The following is an 18,993-nucleotide window of genomic DNA, read 5'->3' on the forward strand; positions in this document are numbered from 1 at the left end:
GAAAAAATGTCTTGTCTAAGATAATTTTTGTCCTTGAAGGAAAAAAGGCTTAGGAGGTTTACTTATTCTGAAGCTACAGAAACCCCATGGAAATTTAGATTATCTTTTCAACTACCCATGTTAAAAGTGCTGTACTTGTTTTCTACATGAAGTCTTATTCTTTGATGCACTTACTTGAGTTTTCAACTATTGCTTTCAACCTTCTCAAATCTGTTATATAAAAACCATAAGTTTATGCAGTTACTTCAGGGAGTTATTTTATTTCCGTCCACATAAGTTTAGCTTACTTATTTTTCTTTATTTTTTTCTATCTTATTTGGTCAATTAGACAAAGCACTGTTGCCATATTCTTGTCAGTTTACTGTATTCTGTTAATTGTTTAGTATGCACTTTCACACAAAGAGGAATATAATGACCCTTCCCCATCAGGCATATACACAGTCTGTTTTTTGGTACCAGTTTGTGTATGTAGTTTCTCCAGCCATGCAGCATCCAAAGGGGCCCTTGCTTGGTCCCCAGCATAGAACAACTCAGCCAGATAATGGAAATACATCATTATCTACTGTTTGGAGCCCTAAGTATGAATTTCTACAATGGGCAGCACTGCTACACATTGGAGGAAATGCCTTCTTAAGGGATCACCAATCTTAATTTTAAAAATTGACATTTTCAAAGTCAACTGCTATTAATTATTGCATGTCACAGAGAAATTCTAAACAGATAAGTTTCTTGGGAGGACAATCTATTTGGTAGAAAAATTCCAGGGGTCTATTTTAATTCTATTTGGTGTCTATTCACATGCTGTTCATAACTTGTATAGTTTCCTAACTAAAGGCTGTGTATTTAATTTTTTGAGATTAAAAAGCACGATATATGATTTTCTCTTTTCAGGGGGGAGCGGAACATAACATTCCAGTTGTCATTTCAAAAATCTCCAAGGAGCAAAGAGGTAAAGTGTTAAGAGGGCTGTCCTGTGAGTCCCTGTCACTGAGGAAAAAGACAATAGTTACAATCATAAATTCGTATATGGGACTGACCAGCCAGGGTCCCATGACCAGGCAGCAGGTGACGGTTCTGACTGCCGAGTCCAAGTCCTTTACCCACCCGGCGGGCAGGGAGGGAAGACAGTAGAGCAGGTGGCTGTGTGTGAGCCAGAGACTGCATGACTGCACAGTGTCTCATTAACAAGGAAGCGTAGAAGCGCTCTGATGCTTGCAAGTCTCATCAGTTACAGGCAACTCCAGTTATATATATATTTTTTCAGTTTTCATATGCAATTTAACTCAGCCCTTCATATGAAATTTCATCCAGGAAAAACTCTGAGGATGTAAACCAACTGTTACAATGACCGAAATCACTGAGACAGCCTAGTGTTTAAAAAGAAACGGGGAGCTGGTTCCATTGCTGACGGAGTGAATGTCTAGCTCTAAACGTTTTCATAGATGCCTTAATGCTCTCATAAGAACGTGAGAACATTTAGTCCTCCATCCAGAAGTGTGGCCAATTTCTGGCAACTAAGATCTGAAATGATAGAATGAAATGGAACTATCACAGCATGTGTTCCAATTCAGCTCATGTTTCAATCATAGGAGTTGAATCGTGATTGTTTTTGCATTTCTATTACCTGTGGATCTTTTAAGATGCTACCCATATAAAACATTTCATTTTTTCCCTTTTATCAGTTTTGACTTTATTTAATTAAACACTCTTTCATCTGTGTGAAGGAAGTAGACGATGCCTAATCAATTGTCCTTCTCCATTCACAGCCGAGCTCTCAGGACTGCTCTTCATTGGGGACGCAATTCTGCAGGTATACACCTTACCATTATTTTCCATGTGCAACCAAAACATAAGGTCAATTCACAATATACCACATGAAGCCGTGTCTCTCTTTCCATTGCAGATAAACGGGATTAATGTGAGGAAATGCAGACATGAAGAAGTGGTGAGTTTTCTTTACTTTCTCCTAATATCATAATTTTCCCCATGTGCAAATGAGGATTTAGGGCATTGCTAAAAACTTTTCATTTTATTCATTAGGAAATATGACGCTGGTCCAGTGTGCTGTCAGACTTTTGGATAATCTCTTACTTGGTATTTGGGGTTTTTTTTTGTATATTAGAAACAGATCAGTGAGTATCACTAAGAAAAAAATGTAATTCAAAGAAATACAGCTGTTTGCTATGTTTTCCAGTTTTTCAGTTAATTCCTACTAGTCCGTGCCCACTAAGTGCATCTCTAGGTGAAATATATCTCTAAATCTTTGCAAATGTTTAGAAGCTTATAAACAAAAAAATTTATGTTTGTAAAATTTCATCTAGTAGCTGGGGCAATGGGAAGAGCATGTAAAGACCGTGTGTGTGTGTGTGTGTGTGTGTGTGTGTGTGTGTGTGTGAGAGAGAGAGAGACAGAGAGACAGAGAGACAGAGACGACATTTAGAGACACTTCATCTCAAGGTTCACAGGTTCAGCTCACTAGACAGCTACATAGAAAGATCAGCAGTGTTTACTGTGGTATTTTCTTGGATGTTGGTAATGTGCAGATGTGAAGCCCGGCTTCAGATCCTTTAATTCACTCAGCTTATGTGACCCAGGAATTTGTATTTTAACAACGGGCCCAGCAGTTTCACTGTCAGCGGCCTCTAATCTACACCTTGGGAGAAGCTGGAAGGTTGAGCAGCTTCTGTGGAGCTGAGGGAGGACATAAAAAATGATGCAGAAAAGTGATGCAGGCCGGTGCCAGGCGTTTGGGAAATGTTTTTCACAGCTAATTCAATAACATTCATAGAACCTTCACTGAATCCCCATATCAGCTCACAAGGGAAAGGAGAGAGGAGAAAAGACGCCTAAAGGTTTGTACTCAGGGGTCAAACAAAATGAAAATACCGTAAACCTTCGGCTTCTCGCGGCTCCAGTTCACTTGGTTTGTGAAGACGTTGCCCTGCTACAATTTGGAGAAAACTCTTCTGATATATTTACATATTTCAGGCCTCAAAGAGGCAACTCCGAGCATCTGAAAAGCCCCAGCTCCACAAGCAGAGCTGTTGGAGAGCGTTCTCTGTGGGACAGGCAAGGTGCGTCCATATTCATCGCTCGGTTTTTCTCTCAAAAATCCTACTTGATTTTTGAAAAATCAGCCCGTGGTGAACCTCGCATAAAATATACGTACTTCAGATCTCAGGCTTATGTCAAATAGGTACAGGGAAAAGCAATATTTGAGAACAGAGTTTTAGACAAACGAGAAGCAGCACATCACAGACTACTCGGTTCTGAATATACACAGATTTCAAACACAGCCCTGTAAGCAAAGATATTTTAACTTTAGTCTTTTTTCAAAAGTACAACGTGATTTTAAATTCATTGTCCAGGGAGCAAAAACAAGTGCATTCTCTTCCAAAACCTCACACTGTTCCATGGAGTCCTGTTTGCAGTTTGCCCTTCAGAGGTAAGCAGCAAGCTTGCACTTACTGTGATGAGGCTTTGATTAAACAGATCCACGTGGCATGAAAGATCAGAATGCGCTAATCACGCCGCTTCCCAATGGTGTTCCTTCTGTTTCAAAGAGGGATTTAAGATTGTATCGCAAATCGCACGTGGCCCTTCACAACAAACTTTTACTCTTTTGAGAGGTTTAGGAAGTGTAGGTAGTGATATTCTTATTTGCTTCCAATCTTTCACTTTGCAGCAGTGATTAGGTGCTTTTGTCTTCACTGCTAATTATCTAAGCAAACAGACTGACTTACACCTCAGCGGGACTGAGATATTAATTAAATGTTTAAGAAGGGACTTACATGGGCAGAAAAGGTCACCGCAAGCTCAGAGGTGTGGATGGTTTTAAGTACCATGCTGACGGGCCGCATTCCTCATTCCAGGTCAGGGCCCCCAGAGGCCCAAATTCAGAAAGCAGCCTCGGAAGGTATGACGATAGGCTGTGCCTGTGACCTTCTCTTATTCGCCTACACTATTCACTGCCACGGTTAGAAGTCTGCGTCGTTCGCAGATGCCGTCAAGGGTGTGTAGCCGTAGCTTCCGTGCTGGAGGTAGCCACAGGCTTGATCTGTGTGGCCGGGGATCCCTGCTCTCCGCTTGGGCACTCAGTGGACTGTTGTTAACGGATTCTTTAGCTAAATAACTAGAATTAGGTCATCACAGCACCTGCATCTGTATGTTTCTCATGTCTGGGTGTGCGATCATCAATTCTGGGCTTCACCCACACCACCCCGGGCATTCTTCTTGCTAGAAGATTGCTAAGGAAGAAAAGCTACCAGTTTCCTGACCAAGAAAGATTAGAGCAGGTGCCAGCTTTGAGATCGAAAAAGAGTTTCATCTGTTTTTTGTTTTTATGGTCTTATTGATAGAAAACATTAGATAATTAGAACTGCAACCAACCATCACCCTGATTCTGAATTTGTGACTTTGAACCAAACTCTAAAATTGTGTAATTTTTACAGGAGCAGAATGAATAGCTTTAACTTACATAAGTTAAGTTACATACTTTAACTTATGTAAGTTAAAATGATATATTCATGCAATGAAAACAAATTTTGATAAAAGGAATAAAAAATGTAGTTTAATAACATTTTAGTTGTTATGATATATGCTTAACTTAATTCAAAATTTCCATTGGAATTTTCTTTTTTAGCTTAGATGAATCAGAAAATAAAATTACAAGAGTTACATTATCTCATCTGAAAATGAGGCATTGTTTTATATATTGGAACCATTTCAGAGATTTTATGAGTCATCAAGGAACATACTTAGATGCGATTTGGGAACATACAGCGTTTGAGATCTTGGCAAAATGCTTAAACTGTCATTGAGTAACATATGTTTCGCCTAACTGCTAACAATTCTCAATTGGTTTTCAGTTTGGAAATAGGTTTTGGGGTCTAATGGATTAAGATTTTCCTCCAGAATTCTGACTGCAGTGGACTCTTTTTCTTTGAATTAACTACCACAGAGGAAAGCCATACATGAAATCACTTGACTTTTAATATTTCCCACCGGTTTGGGAAGGGTGTTAAATATTGTTTATTGTATCTCTGATTTTAAAAAGTAATAAAATATCTAGAACTTGCCTAATTTACATCCTTAGATTCTCATTAACACCCTTAGGAGTTCCTTCTCTGCTGGACCCACAGGTCTGTCCCCTAATTAGGCTATGCATAGAGACAGCACAGGTGACAAGTTCCTTAACTGCATGCTCTTTACTCCTGGCTACTGATTCCCATCACATCCCTATTTGTTGTCTTACACACACTAAAGACCCGCTTCGCAGCGCCCTCGATAATGAGACAAAGCCAGGCCAGATAAACCCTTCCTTAGTGGAGCACGAGCCAGTTCCCACCCAGAGGAATCGGCAGGGAGGACGCACAGCAGAAAGCCCAGGTGGACCCTGTTACAGAGAAGAGCAAGTGACCGGCGGGTAGAGACAGGCGTGTGGACATCACCACACCCCAGCAAAGATGCTTCCCAGTCACTCTCCTGCCCCGCAGATCAGAGTGAGGAGGGGAAGTGTGTGTCATCCAGGTTCTGCAGTTCTCACAGAGCTGACATTTTACTTTCAGAATGATCAGACAGAAAGACAGGAGAAGAAAGTGTGTGAGGATGGAAATGTGAACACCTAAGTTAGAATTTGTGTTATAGGTATTTTCCAGCTGTCTGATGGTCATAAAGGGCCTGCATTTCTCTGACTCTCATTTTTTATGTGAAAGATGAAGCGTTTGAACTCGATCACTCTTGATGTGTTTGGCAGCCCACTCATGAGAAAGTGCCTGGAAACGCGTGTTTTTTCTCTTTTTCAATTTTAATAGACTTTATCTTTTAGAAGCCTTTTAGGTTTACAAAATAATTGTGCAGAAAGTTTTCTCCCCATCTTGTCTCACACAGAGTATCCCCTCTTACTAAGATCACAGGCTGCTGTCGACATTTCTTACAGTTGGTGAACCCCTACTGATGCATCACTTGTTTTTTTTAACATCTTTATTGGAGTATAATTGCTTTACAATGGTGTCTTAGTTTCTGCTGTGTAACAAAGTGAACCAGCTATACATATACATATATCCCCGTATCCCTTCCCTCTTGCGTCTCCCTTCCACCCTCCCTATCCCACCCCTCTAGGTGGTCACAAAGCACCCAGCTGATCTCCCTGTGCTATGTGGCTGCTTCCCACTAGCTATCGATTTTACGTTTGGTACTGTATATGAGTCCATGCCATTCTCTCACTTCGTCCCAGCTTATCCTTCCCCCTCCCCATGTCTTTAGGTCCATTCTCTACATCTATGTCTTTATTCCAGTCTTGACCCTAGCTTCTTCAGAACCATTTTTTTTTTTTTTAGATTCCATATATGTGTTAGCCTACGGTATTTGTTTTTCTCTTTCTGACTTACTTCACTCTGTATGACAGTCTCTAGGTCCAGCCACCTCACTACAAATAACTCAATTTCGTTTCTTTTTATGGCTGAGTAATATTCCATTGTATATATGTGCCACATCTTCTTTATCCATTCATCTGTTGATGGACACTTAGGTTGCTTCCATGTCCTGACTATTGTAAATAGAGCTGCAGTGAACACTGTGGTACCTGACTCTTTTTTGAATTATGGTTTTCTCAGGGTATATGCCCAGTAGTGGGATTGCTGGGTCGTATGGTAATTCTATTTTTAGTTTCCACACCCAGTTTTCCCTATTATTAACATCCCACATTGTTACATTACATTTCTTACAAGGAATAAACCAGTACTGATACATTATTATTAACAAAAGTCTATACTTTATTCAAATTTCTTTAGTTTTTACCTAATACTTCTTTTCCTGTCCCAGGATCACATCTGGATTACACATCACATGTAATTATGTCTCCTTTGGCTCCTCTGGGCTGTAATAGTTTCTAGGACTTCTTTTTTGATAACTGTTACACTTTTGAGGGGGACTGGTCAGGTATTTTGCAGGCTGAATCTCGATTTGGAATTTTCCAATTTTTTTTGTGATTAGACTGGGCTTATGTGTGTTGGGAGGAAGATGACAGAGGCACAGTGCTGGTCTTATCATGTCTTATCACGTGTACCTGCCGTCATGACTGCATCACCAGCACCTGGATGAGGAAGAGTCTGCCAGGTTTCTTTTTTTTTGCAGTACGCGGGCCTCTCACTGTTGTGGCCTCTCCCGTTGCAGAGCACAGGCTCCGGACGCGCAAGCTCTGGACGGGCCCAGCCGCTCTGCGGCACGTGGGATCTTCCCGGACCAGGGCACGAACCCGTGTCCCCTGCATCGGCAGGCAGACTCTCAACCACTGCGCCACCAGGGAAGCCCATCTGCCAGGTTTCTTACTCTGTGGTTCTTGTTCCCTTTCCATGCTGTGCTCCTTGGAAGGAGCTCCTACCCTTAGTGGGGAATATGCTCTACCTCCACAGGGGTGGACTCTCTGCATACATTCCCTGGAATTCTGCTACAGAGCAGATTTGTCTGTTTACCTCAATTTTTCAGATTTCTTCAGTCATTTTGACAGATCAGTGTGGATTGTGGATACTTCTTTTATACTCTGGGCTGTAAGCTCTTCCAGTTGGTTTTAGTGTTGCTTTGAAAAGTCCTTGCATTTTTTTTTTTTGGAGCACTTTCTCAGTTTCTGGTGCTAAAAGGTGTTTCAGGCTCATCTTGTACATTTCCTGCCAGTCCAAGAATCAGCAATTCCTCCCAGAGGCCCTGCTTCGCTTTGTTAGAGAATCTTTGAGAAACTACATTCTGGGAGCTGGTGTGCTCATTGCTTGTGGAGTAGCTGTGTCTTCTAGGCCCCTCAGCTCACAGAACAGGAGGTGTGTGTGTGTGTGTGTGTGTGTGTACTGAATTGCTCACATACCTACTCTGTACCTACATTAAGCTAAACGTGAGTTTACGTGGCTGCCGCTAAGGGAACCCGTCATCACACAGACAGTCCTAGCCTCCTCCCCTGGCTTATGTGTAGCCTCCCACCAACAGATGCTGCACCATCTGCCATCTGCTTGTTTAACTGTTCTCATCCAGTACGTACGTACAGCAGGATCAGGACAGTTAATCCACTCCCTAGTGGGAAGACTTGACTAGGTAGAGGATTGACGTACTGTTCTTTTTTGCCTTTAGTCTTGCAGATTTCATTAACTTCCAGATGCACTTAGGTCAGTTCCACTTTCCTAAGCCCTTCAGTGAGGTGGTTTCCGGTGTTTGTAATACACTCAGACTCTCTTGTCATATCCTGCGCTCAATTGTGATATCCCTTAACCTCCAAAATGATTTTTTTTAAAGATCTGCACACATTAAGGCTCACTCACCTTTTAGCTGCAAATTCTACAGGTTTCGACAAGTGGATAATACCATGTAGCCACCATTATGGTGTCCTACAGAAGAGTGTCACTGCCCTAAGAAAATCCTCTTCAGCTATTTCCTCCCCACACCATGGTCCTCTAGAAATGACCATTTCACTGTCTGTATAGTTTTGCCTTTATCAGAATGTCATGTAATTGAAATCATAGAGAATGTAGCCTTTTCAGAATGGCTTCTTTCACTTAGCAACGTGCATTTAAGAATGATTCATGTCTTTTAGCTCTTGATAATTTATTTCTTTTTGAGCACTGAATAATATTTCATGGTCCAGACAATGGAATATTAAGCAACTTCACTACAGTTTTTTAAAAAATCTATTTACCTATTGAAGGACATTGTGCTTACTTCCAGTTCGTGGTGATTATGAATAAAGCTGTTATAAATATTTGCAGGCAGGTTTTTGCATGGACATAAGTTTTAAATAAATTGAGTATAACTTAGGAGGTGTATTGCTGAATTATATGGTAAGATCATAGTTAGTTAGTTTACAAGAAGCTGCCAACCTGTCTCCCAAAACGGCAGTACCATTTTGCACATCCACTAGCAATAAAGGAGAGTTCCCGTTGCTCTGCATCCTTACCAGCAATTGGTACTTTCAGTTTTGTGGATTTGAACCATGTGTACAGTGGTATCTCATTGCTATTTTAATTTACAATTCCTTAATGACAGATGACGTTGGGCATATGTTCATATGCTTATTTTCCCTCTTTGTATTTTCTTTGGTGATGTCTATTCACATACCTTGCCCATTTTTAAATTCAGTTGTTTGTTTTCATATTGTTGAACTTAACGAAGTTCTTTATATATATATTGGAGATAGCTCCTCGTTTGTATTGGCTACCACATCAAATATATGTTTTAAAAATATTTTCTCCCTCTCTGTGGATGGGTTGCCTTTTAATTTTCTTTAAAAGTATACTTTGCAGAACAGAACTTTTTTTTTCTCTTTATTAATTTTATTTATTTAGACTGTGTTGGGTCTTCTTTGCTGTGTGCGGGCTTTCTCTAGCTGCGGTGAGCGGGGGCTACTCTCCGTTGCGGTGCACGGGCCTGTCATTGAGGTGGCTTCTCTTGTTGTGGAGCACAGGCTCCAATAGTTGCAGCACACGGGCTCATTAGTTGTGGCACATGGACCTAGTTTCTCCACGGCATGTGGGATCTTCCCGGACCAGGGCTTGAACCCGTGTCCCCTGCACTGGCAGGCAGATTCTTAACCACTGCGCTACCAGGGAAACCCAGAACAGAACTTTTTAATTGTAATAAAGTCCAACGCATGAATTATTTCATGGCCATAAAGATGGCTTTATTTCCTTAAGTCAATGTAACTTTATTTTTTCATTACTGTCATATTGCAGTAGCCTGGACTTCCAGCATAACTTGAATATTCATTGTGAGAAAATATGTCCTTTCCTTGTTCCTGGTCTCAGTGGGAACGGGTCTGGTTTCTCATCATTAAGTGTGATATTAGCTGTGGGTGTTTTGTAGACGTTCTTTATCAAGTTGAAGAAGTTCCCCTATATTCCTACTTTGCAAGCAGTTTTAATCATGGATGTATGTTGAGTTCTTTCAAGTGCTTTTTCTGCATCATTTGATATGACCATACTTGTTTTGTTCTTTAAACATTTGATGCATAGATTACATTGATTGAATTTACAATATTGAATCATCCTTGCTTACCTGGAATAAGCCCACCTGGTTGTGATGTATAATCCCTTTTATACATTGCTGGGTTTGATGTGCTAGTAACTTTTTGAAGGTCATTGCATAAATTATGATAAGATATATTGGTCTTAATTTTGTTTTTCTGTAATGTTTTTAAAATCGTTTTTGGTATTAGGATAATGCTGGCATCAAAGAATGACTTAGAAAGTGTTGCCTCTGCCTCTATATTCTAGACAAGACTGTGGAGGATTGGTTCCGTTCCTTCATTAAATATGTGACAGAACACACCAGGAAAACTTTCTAGTTTAGGTGGTTTTTTTGGTTCAATTTATGTAATACATATAGGCCATTTCAGAATATCGATTTCTCCTTGTGTGAGTTTTAGTAGTTGTGTCTTTCAAAGAATTGATCCATGTCACCGAGGTTGTCAAAGCTGTGGGCATAGAGTTGTTTGTAGTATCCTACTATGAGCCTTTTCTTAATGTCCATGGGATCAATAGTGATGACCCCTCTTTCATTTCCAATATTGGTAATTTGTATCTTCTCTATTTCTTGATTAATCTGGTTAGAGGTTTATCAATTTTTATTTATCACTTCAAAGGGCAGGTGTTTAGTGTCATGGACTTTTCTCTGTTGTTTTTGTTTGTTTGTTTTCCATTTCACTAATTTCCTGTGTGACTTTATTATTTGTTTTCTTCTTTGTGCTTTGGGCTTTGACTGCTCCACTTTTTCTATTTCCTATAGTAGAAGCTTAGATCATTGACTTCAATCATCTTTTTGAATATATGCATTTAATGGCATAAATTTTTCTCTAAGCACAGCTTCCAACAAATTTTGAAGAGTTCTATTTCATTTTTATTTAGTTCAGAGTATTTTTAAATTTCTCTCCAAACTTCTTCTTTGACTCCTGTGTTATGTAGAAAGGTATTCTCCAAATATTTGGGGGACTTTCAAGCTATCTTTCTGGTACTGACTGCTAGTTTAAATTCCTTGTTGTCTGGGGGCATAATTTGTATGATTTGTATTCTTTTTGATTTGTTAGGTTTTGTGTCTGGCCTAGAATCTGGTCTATCTTTGTGAATTTTCCATATAAGCGTGGGAGGAATATGCATTTTGCTGTTTTTGGACAGAGTGTTCTGCAAAAGATAGGAGTCCCTCCTTATCTGCGGTTTCACTTTACTTGGCATCAGTGACCCAAGGTCAACCACAGTCCAAAAATATTAACTAAAAGATTCCAGAAATAAGCAATTCCTAGGTTTTCAACCACGCGTCATTCTGAGGACGGTGATGAAATCTCGCTATGTCAGCTCCATCCTCATAGGACGGGAACCATTCCTCCATCCCTCCATCCGTGTTCCACTTCAGTCACTCCGCAGTCGCGGGGGTAGCAGGCCAACTCCCGGGGTCACAGTGCTTGTGGTCAGGCGACCTTTCTCCTACGTAATAATGGCCCAAAGGGCACGAAGAATGATGCTGGCAGTTCGGATACGCCAAAGAGAAGCTGTGAAGTGCTTCCTTTAGGTGAAAAGGTGAAAGTTCTCAACCTCATAGAGGGCGGTAAGGACTCTCCCACTCGTGAACCTGTGAAGAGGGAAAAGGAAACGTGTGCTCCCTGTGCCGCTGCGTCTGGAGCTGCACAAGTTACAGTCAGTGTGTGATGAGTGCCTAGTTAGGAGGAAAAGGCTTTACATTTGCACAGGAAGATATTTTGAAAGAGAGAGGCCACGGTCGCCTAACTTTTATGGCAGGATATTGTTCTAGTTGTTCTATTTTATTATTAGTTACCGTTGACAGTCGCTCACTGTGCCTCCTTTGTAAATTCAGCTTTATCACAGGTGTGTATGTACAGGAAAAGACATCGTATATACAGGGTTCGGTACCACCCAGGGTGTCAAGCATCCCCTGGGGGGCTTGGAACGTGTCCCCTGGGGATAAGGGAGGGCTGCTGTGAGCCAGTTTGAAGGATAGCGCTGTTTACTTCACCTGTGTCCTCACCGAATCGCTGCCCGTCTGAACTCACAATTCTTGAAAGAGTGCTGTTGAGGTCCACAGCTCCAGTAGTGGAGATGTCCGTTTCTCCTTTCGGTTCTATCAGTTTTGGCCTCACATGTTTTGATATTTTGTTGTTAGGTGTTTAGCATGACTACATATAATTGGAGATTCTACCATTTTATTACTATGTATTTCCTCACTTTAACCTGGATAATTTTTCTTGTTCTCAAGTCTGCTTTGTGTGTAGTTGATACGTCTCCTCCAGCTATGTTGGTCAGCGTTAGCAAAATACATTTTTCTATATGCCTTTACCTTAAACCTATCAGTCTTCGTATTAAAATGTTGTGTGTTTTTTGTAGAACCTAGAGTTGGGTCTTTTATATCCCATTGACAATTTCTGTTTTATAATTGATATATTTAGACCATTCAAATATAAAGTAATTACTGATAAACCGAATTAATATCCACCAGGTTTAAAACACTTTTCTATTTGTTGCATATTTGCTCTTTGTTTCTCCCATCACCACCCTAATTCTTTTTTGACTTCCTTGGTTTAAATTAAGCTTTTTATGTAAAAGCGTCCATTATATCTCTTATCTTATTGTATCAATTATACTTTAAAAAACAATAAGTGTTTGACTTAGAGTTTCCAATATACATTTTGAATGAATCCACATGCACCTTCAAAGAGCCCTGTACTGCTTCTTGCATAACTCAGGTACCTAATCACAGAATATTCCTGATATATCTTTCTCATATATTATGGACATTGTTGTCATTCATAGCACTTACCTGTGTTCTTCAATAAAACCATACATTGTTACTATTATTATTTTAAACTAAAACTTGTTTCCAATCAAGCAAGAATAAGAAAAATAAAATATTTTACTTTCATTTATTCCTTCAGCTCTTGCTTTCCTTATGTTGATCTGAGTGTTGACATATTTTCCTAAACCCTAAAGAAATTCTTATAACACTTCTTGCAGTACAGGGCTTCTGGTAAGGCACTCTCTGTAGCTGTGTACCTGGTACATTTTTTATTTCTCCACTTTAGAAGAAGAATTTCACAGGGTATAGAATTCTGAGTGTATGCTTTTCTATTTCAACACGTTGAATATTTTACTTCACTCTTTTCTTGATTTCAAGATTTCCGATGAGAAGTCAGCTGTAATCCTAATCCATGTTCCACTATAGGTAATTTTTTCCCCAACTCAATGGCTTATTTCAGAATTTTTTCTTTGTCTTTGATTTTCTGCAGTTTGAGTTTCTGTAGTAAGTACCCAAGAGAAATAGCATATAGCCACACAAAAACCTGTACACAAGTGTTCAGGGCAGCACAATTCATAGTAGCCAAAAAGCAGAAACAACACATTAACTGATGATGGGTGAACAAAATGTGGTATATCCACGTAATGGAATGTTATTTGATAATAAAAAGAATAACTACTGATACGGGGTAAAACATGGATGAACCCTGGAAAACACGCTAAGTAAAAGAAGCTGTTCACAAAAGACCACATAGTGAGTGATTTCGTTTGCATGAAATATCCAGGTAGGCAGATCCATAGAGACAGAAAGTACATTAGTGGTTGCCTAGGGCTGGGGCAAGGGGGTCATGGGACGTGAGTGTTGATGGGTTCAGGGTCTCTTTCAGGTTGGCAGAAAATGTTCTAAAATAAGATCGTGGTGACGGTTACATAGCTCTCTATATATACTAAAACCCACTGAGCTGTCTATTTTAAATTGGTGAAATTCATGATGTGTGAATAATTTATCAATAAAAATGTCAGATTAAAAAATACATTTTTCAAAAAAAATACGTTTTTCAGAAGTCATTGAGTATGGTTTAAATGTGGTTTTAACATTTTACTTCATTTCATTTCATTTAACTTTTTGTGGTAAAATAAAAGGCAAATAAAGAAAACCACATACAACAAATGTATAGCTTAGTGAAAATTTTTGAGGCAAATAACCTTTTAATCATTTCTATGCCAAGAGGTAGAATTTCGTCCACCTCCCAGAAGGCCACTGTGTACTTTAATCATAGCCTTCCAGATGAAACCACTAGCCTAATTTCATATTCATCAGTTACTCGAATGATTTTTATTATATCTCCACACGGTATTGTTTCATTTTGCCTGTTTCTAAAACACTTGCTACATAGTTTAGTTTCTTAATCTCCAGACTTCCTCTGGAATCTCATCTGGAATTTTGAATTTTACTGTTCATGGATAATGGGATACTTTATACAAGGAATGTTAAATACCATCTCTGTACCTTATGTCCTAGAAATATAGCACAACTGTAGTCCTAATCATATCACATGATAATAAAGCTTTTTGTTCTTATTTGAGTGTAGACTCACATGCAGTTGTGAGAAATGATGCAGAGAGATCCTCCGTGCACTTTACCCAGCTTCCCCCCCAAGAATAACATCTCACACAACAGAGCAACATCACAACAGGATACTGACACTGATACAGTCAAGACAAAGCACCTCCATGACCAAAAGGACCCTCCTTTTACCCTCTACGGCCACACCTACTTCCCTCCTGCCCTCACCTGCTGCTGAACACCTGGCAACCACTAATCTGTTCTCCATTTCTATAATTTTGTGATTTCAAGAATGTTACATAGTGGGATCATAAAGCCTAACCTTTTGGAAGTTGTTTTTTTCACTTAGATTTCTCTGGAGATTCATTCAGGGCGTGAAGACTTAGGTTCACATAAAACCCACACATAGATGTTTACAGGGCTGTATTCGTAAGAGCCCCAAACAAGAAACATCTCAGATACTTTTTAATGGTTAAATACACTGTGGTATATCCATACCATAGACTACTACTCAGAAAATAACGAGTGAACCGTTGATGCAGCGTGAACGATTATAGGCCTTTAACATCTATTCAGAATTCCTAGTAGTGCTCGCTTCAGTGTAGAATCATGAGCATGCAGACGTTTCTCAGTCCTAGTTAGTGAACATCAATGTACAACTTTTCTTCAGTTTTACTGAATTTAGAAAAACAACTGAATATTTAGCACAAGCAGGTTTTATGAACTCAAACCAAAAAAATGTAAGAAAAATGCTGCAAGTAAATTCTTCTGTTAACTTATTGAGTATTCGTTGGCAATACTGATTTTTGGAATTGGGCCAGCATGATTGTTTAATTGTTTACAGAGATTTAAAAGATAAACCTTAGGTAAGTGGCTCATTCTAAACAAATGTTTCTATTACTTGTTTTACAATTATTCAGCATTCTGAAAATAGGTAGTGATAATAATGTGAGAAATTACAATGAAAATAAGTTGAGAAGTTTTTCTGTGTAAGATAGATAGATAGACAGATAGATCCAGGGTATGTGTGTATATATTTAAATAATCTCTATTTATGCTACAAGTTTATTTCCCAATATAATGTTACTTTATCTGTAGTATAAGTAGTATAAGTCTCCTTGCTGAGTTTGAACCTAAGCCTGGCAAATATAATGAGATTTATTAAATTTTTTGATATTTACTTTTTTAAAATGTTTACTGGGAGGAACAGAAAACAAAATTTCAGACAATCATTGTTTTGTTCATTAGAGAATCTTTTGGAGATATTGTAGTGATAGGATAAATCATATATGTGATTTAATTGTATATTTGTGGGCTTTTATTTTTCTTGGGTGTGTATTACTATTTCCTTCTTTTTCAAGGTTAACTGGAGTCTATTTGTAAATAGATTCCTTAACATGAGAAGATATTTATAGTATATAACAATATTTAGTTGAGTTTTTAAAAGTAACTTGCATAAGAATATACACATCTTGTCTAAATTACAGTTTAAAATAAAAATATTGAATATAAAGGCTTAAAAGAGGTTAACTCAAGTGATCATAATTTGGATATGGTATCACAGATGGTATTTATATTCTACTTGTGAACTTTTATAATTTCTAGATTTTCAACAAATATGTATAGAAATAATTTTAAGAATTATTTATTTTATAATGACAAGTTACTTAGTCATTTAATAACAGTATGACCCAAGCAGTGCATCAGGCAATGTCATTACCTCAATTATATAGAAGTCATTACTATTTCACTTCTATCTGTGGGGAAAGTAAGGCCAAAAAACATGGGAGAAATTGGTCCTAATTTGAGTAAAAATTGAGTTTTGGTAGAATTAAGTCAAATCCAGTTCTGACTCCAAAGTTTACGGCCAATGGGCTACAAATATTATTGTCCATATACCTTAATAAATACATGTTTTGAAAAAACATGATTACCCTAAATTAGAGACAAAACAAAATAAGCGTATTTGTTAACAGAAGATTCTCCTCAGAGTGATTTCAATACAAAACTGCCATAGTTTGGAGAGGCGTTAGAAAATACTTCCCCTTAATTATCAGTATTTCCATCACAGATACTTCACATTAACACTTCAAAAAAAGGATTTAAAATGAAGTTCAAACTGAAGTTAACTTCAGTTACAATTTAGGTGGAGACGGGATTTTAAGGCCCTAGACATTCTCGTTTTTCCAGTGATATGTCTCTCCCATGCTCACTACGATTTTGAGGTCTAAGGTGTTCCATTGTGAATGTCAGAGACCTATTTACTCATCTCATGAAGGGAAGTATACAAATGGAAGGGATAAACATTTTGTATTGAAGAGATAGAGATACAGATAATTACTTTGAATGATGGAAGAACACTTCCTTTGTCATTCAAGGTAATTAAGTACAGATGTGAATTTTTTAAAATTAAATTATATACAAATGATTATTAGTTTGTACATTTATGTACAGAAATTTACACCAATTAGTACTCTTCTCTTAATTCCAGCTTGGTCCTTCCATGTGGACTGAATGCACATTTCATACTTAATACAGCAACAAAAGTCTGAGTTAACCAAAACCCAGATGAGGGGAAGGAACCCTGCCTTTTGCTCTCTTCATCTCTGTAGATGACACAACTTAGTAATTAGTCTAAAAGGCAAGACACACAGCTTTGATTCTTTTCTTTCCTTTCACACTCCTCAGCCTGTGGACTCTTCCTCTCAAGTAAATCACAGCTATGTTCACCTCTCTCCTGGGTAACCACCTCCTCATGTGTGATGCCGTCATGTTGTCTGGACTTCCATAGTGGTCTCCTAACTGCCCTCACTACTCCTCTGTGTGCCCACCCTCACCATGAACAACCTGCCGGTGGTTCCCCAGCATGCAGGGAAGGAGTGCAAGCCCTTCATCTGGGCTTACGTGAGCTACAGGCTCACCTCTCCAAAACTCATCCGGTACCCCGGTCCCTTTATCCCTCCAGGTGTCAGCCCCACCCCACCCATACTTCCACTGGGCCCTCCCACCCCAGGCTCACAGGCACCTTAGCACCTTTGCCCTGGTCGTGTCTCTGATCGCCCCATGGTTGGGGCATCCTCCTCATTCAGACCTCAGACTAAAGTTCTGGTCAGAGGCCTACCCTGAGAAGTCACTCACCTATTTGACCCTCTCCACTTGCCATCTGGGGCTGTCCAGCATCACACCAACGTTCCTAGAGGGGGATTTTCCAAGAAAATTGGGAACTAGAGCCCTGCCTTCAATAACAAAAGCACAATGGAAGGAATACATATTCCCTCACTCAGTTCCATGGAGAGTAGAATATAAACCAGTAGACTAATTTTGGCCAAATTGGTGTTCTCACTAAGGAATTTTAATCCCAAGAGCATGCAAGAGACGTAAACGTTAGTATGAGATTCTGTTCTGTGACTGAACCATGGTCAAGACTTCAGTGCAATATGTGAATCTCCTCATGTCACCCCTGGTACAAACAGCTTAAACAGTCCATCACCTTAAAATCACATGTTTTGTGTGAAGGCAACTTTGCTCCTTCCTACCTGAGCATGTTTCTCTACCCATCGCTTCAACTTTGTGAGCCGATACCTTCCAACATGCTCATTTCCTGTATGTTTAAAAAATTGCCGTCTATCATGCGCAACAAACAAAACTGAATAGAAAACAACAAGATATCACCATAAACCTATTAGAATAACACGACCCCAAAAATCAACAGTACAAAATGCCGGTGAGGATGTGGAACAACGGGAATATTCACTCATTGCTGCTGGGGATGCAGAACGGTGCAGCCACCCTGAAACACTGCTCGATGGTTTGTTACAAAACAAAGCATTCTCATACAACCAAGCATGCACATTCACACGCGTTTACCCAAGAAAAATGAAAACATATGTTCACACAAAAATATGTACAGGAAGTTTTAGTGAAGCTTTTATTCTTCATCACCAAAAACCAGAGCCAGTCAACAAGTCCTTCAACATATGAATGGATAAACAAACTGTCCTACTACCACAAGTGGAGTACTCTTCAGTAAGAAAAAGGAATGATTGTCTCAACCAATGCATAAAAAACAATTGACAAGATTCAACACCTTTTCCTGATAAAAATAACAAACTGGGAATAGAAGTAAACTACCTCAACATAATAAATGCTTTATATGAAAAGCCCAGTGTTAACATCATACTCAGTAGAAAAAGACAAAAAGGCTTTTTCTCTAAGATCAAGATAAGAAAAGGATGCCTACTTTTACCACTTCTACTCAACATAGCACTAAAAGTTTTAGCCATGCAATTAGGCAAGAAAAAGAAAGAAAAGACATTCAAATTAGAAAATAAGAAAAAAGATTATATCTGCTCACAAATGACGTGATTTTATTTTTAAATTATTTTTGGAGAGTTTAAATTTTATTAAAAGGAAAAAGATAATAAACAAACCATCAGGTAAAATATAGAATTACACTGTGCTATGAAACCACTCTTTAGGTAAGCAATTGTTGAGGATTCTTCTACTTCTGAGATTTAGTTGGAAACTTAGGAGTAGAGGGATTGGTAGAGACGCTTTTCTTCTGGGCTCCAGCAATACTTTGTCAACTGTGAGTCTTAGTGGCTCTGGATTATCTGCTTAATACAGATGACATAATTTTATATGTAGAAA

At 38.9% G+C, this 18,993-nt stretch overlaps 1 protein-coding gene across 7 annotated transcripts in view; it reads left to right on the forward strand.

The window, feature by feature from the left end:
* Positions 1-18,993, forward strand: part of SNTG1 (syntrophin gamma 1) — a 479,377-nt gene that overhangs the window by 311,263 nt on the left and 149,121 nt on the right. For all 7 annotated transcript variants that reach the window (XM_060286992.1, XM_060286996.1, XM_060286991.1 and 4 more), the window contains 3 exons: positions 892-949; positions 1,767-1,810; positions 1,904-1,945. In XM_060286992.1, coding sequence (XP_060142975.1) covers positions 892-949; positions 1,767-1,810; positions 1,904-1,945 — 144 coding nt within the window. The remainder of the gene's footprint in view (positions 1-891; positions 950-1,766; positions 1,811-1,903; positions 1,946-18,993) is intronic.

This window comes from Globicephala melas, chromosome 17 (assembly GCF_963455315.2).
Source record: "Globicephala melas chromosome 17, mGloMel1.2, whole genome shotgun sequence".
Lineage (NCBI taxonomy): Eukaryota > Metazoa > Chordata > Mammalia > Artiodactyla > Delphinidae > Globicephala > Globicephala melas.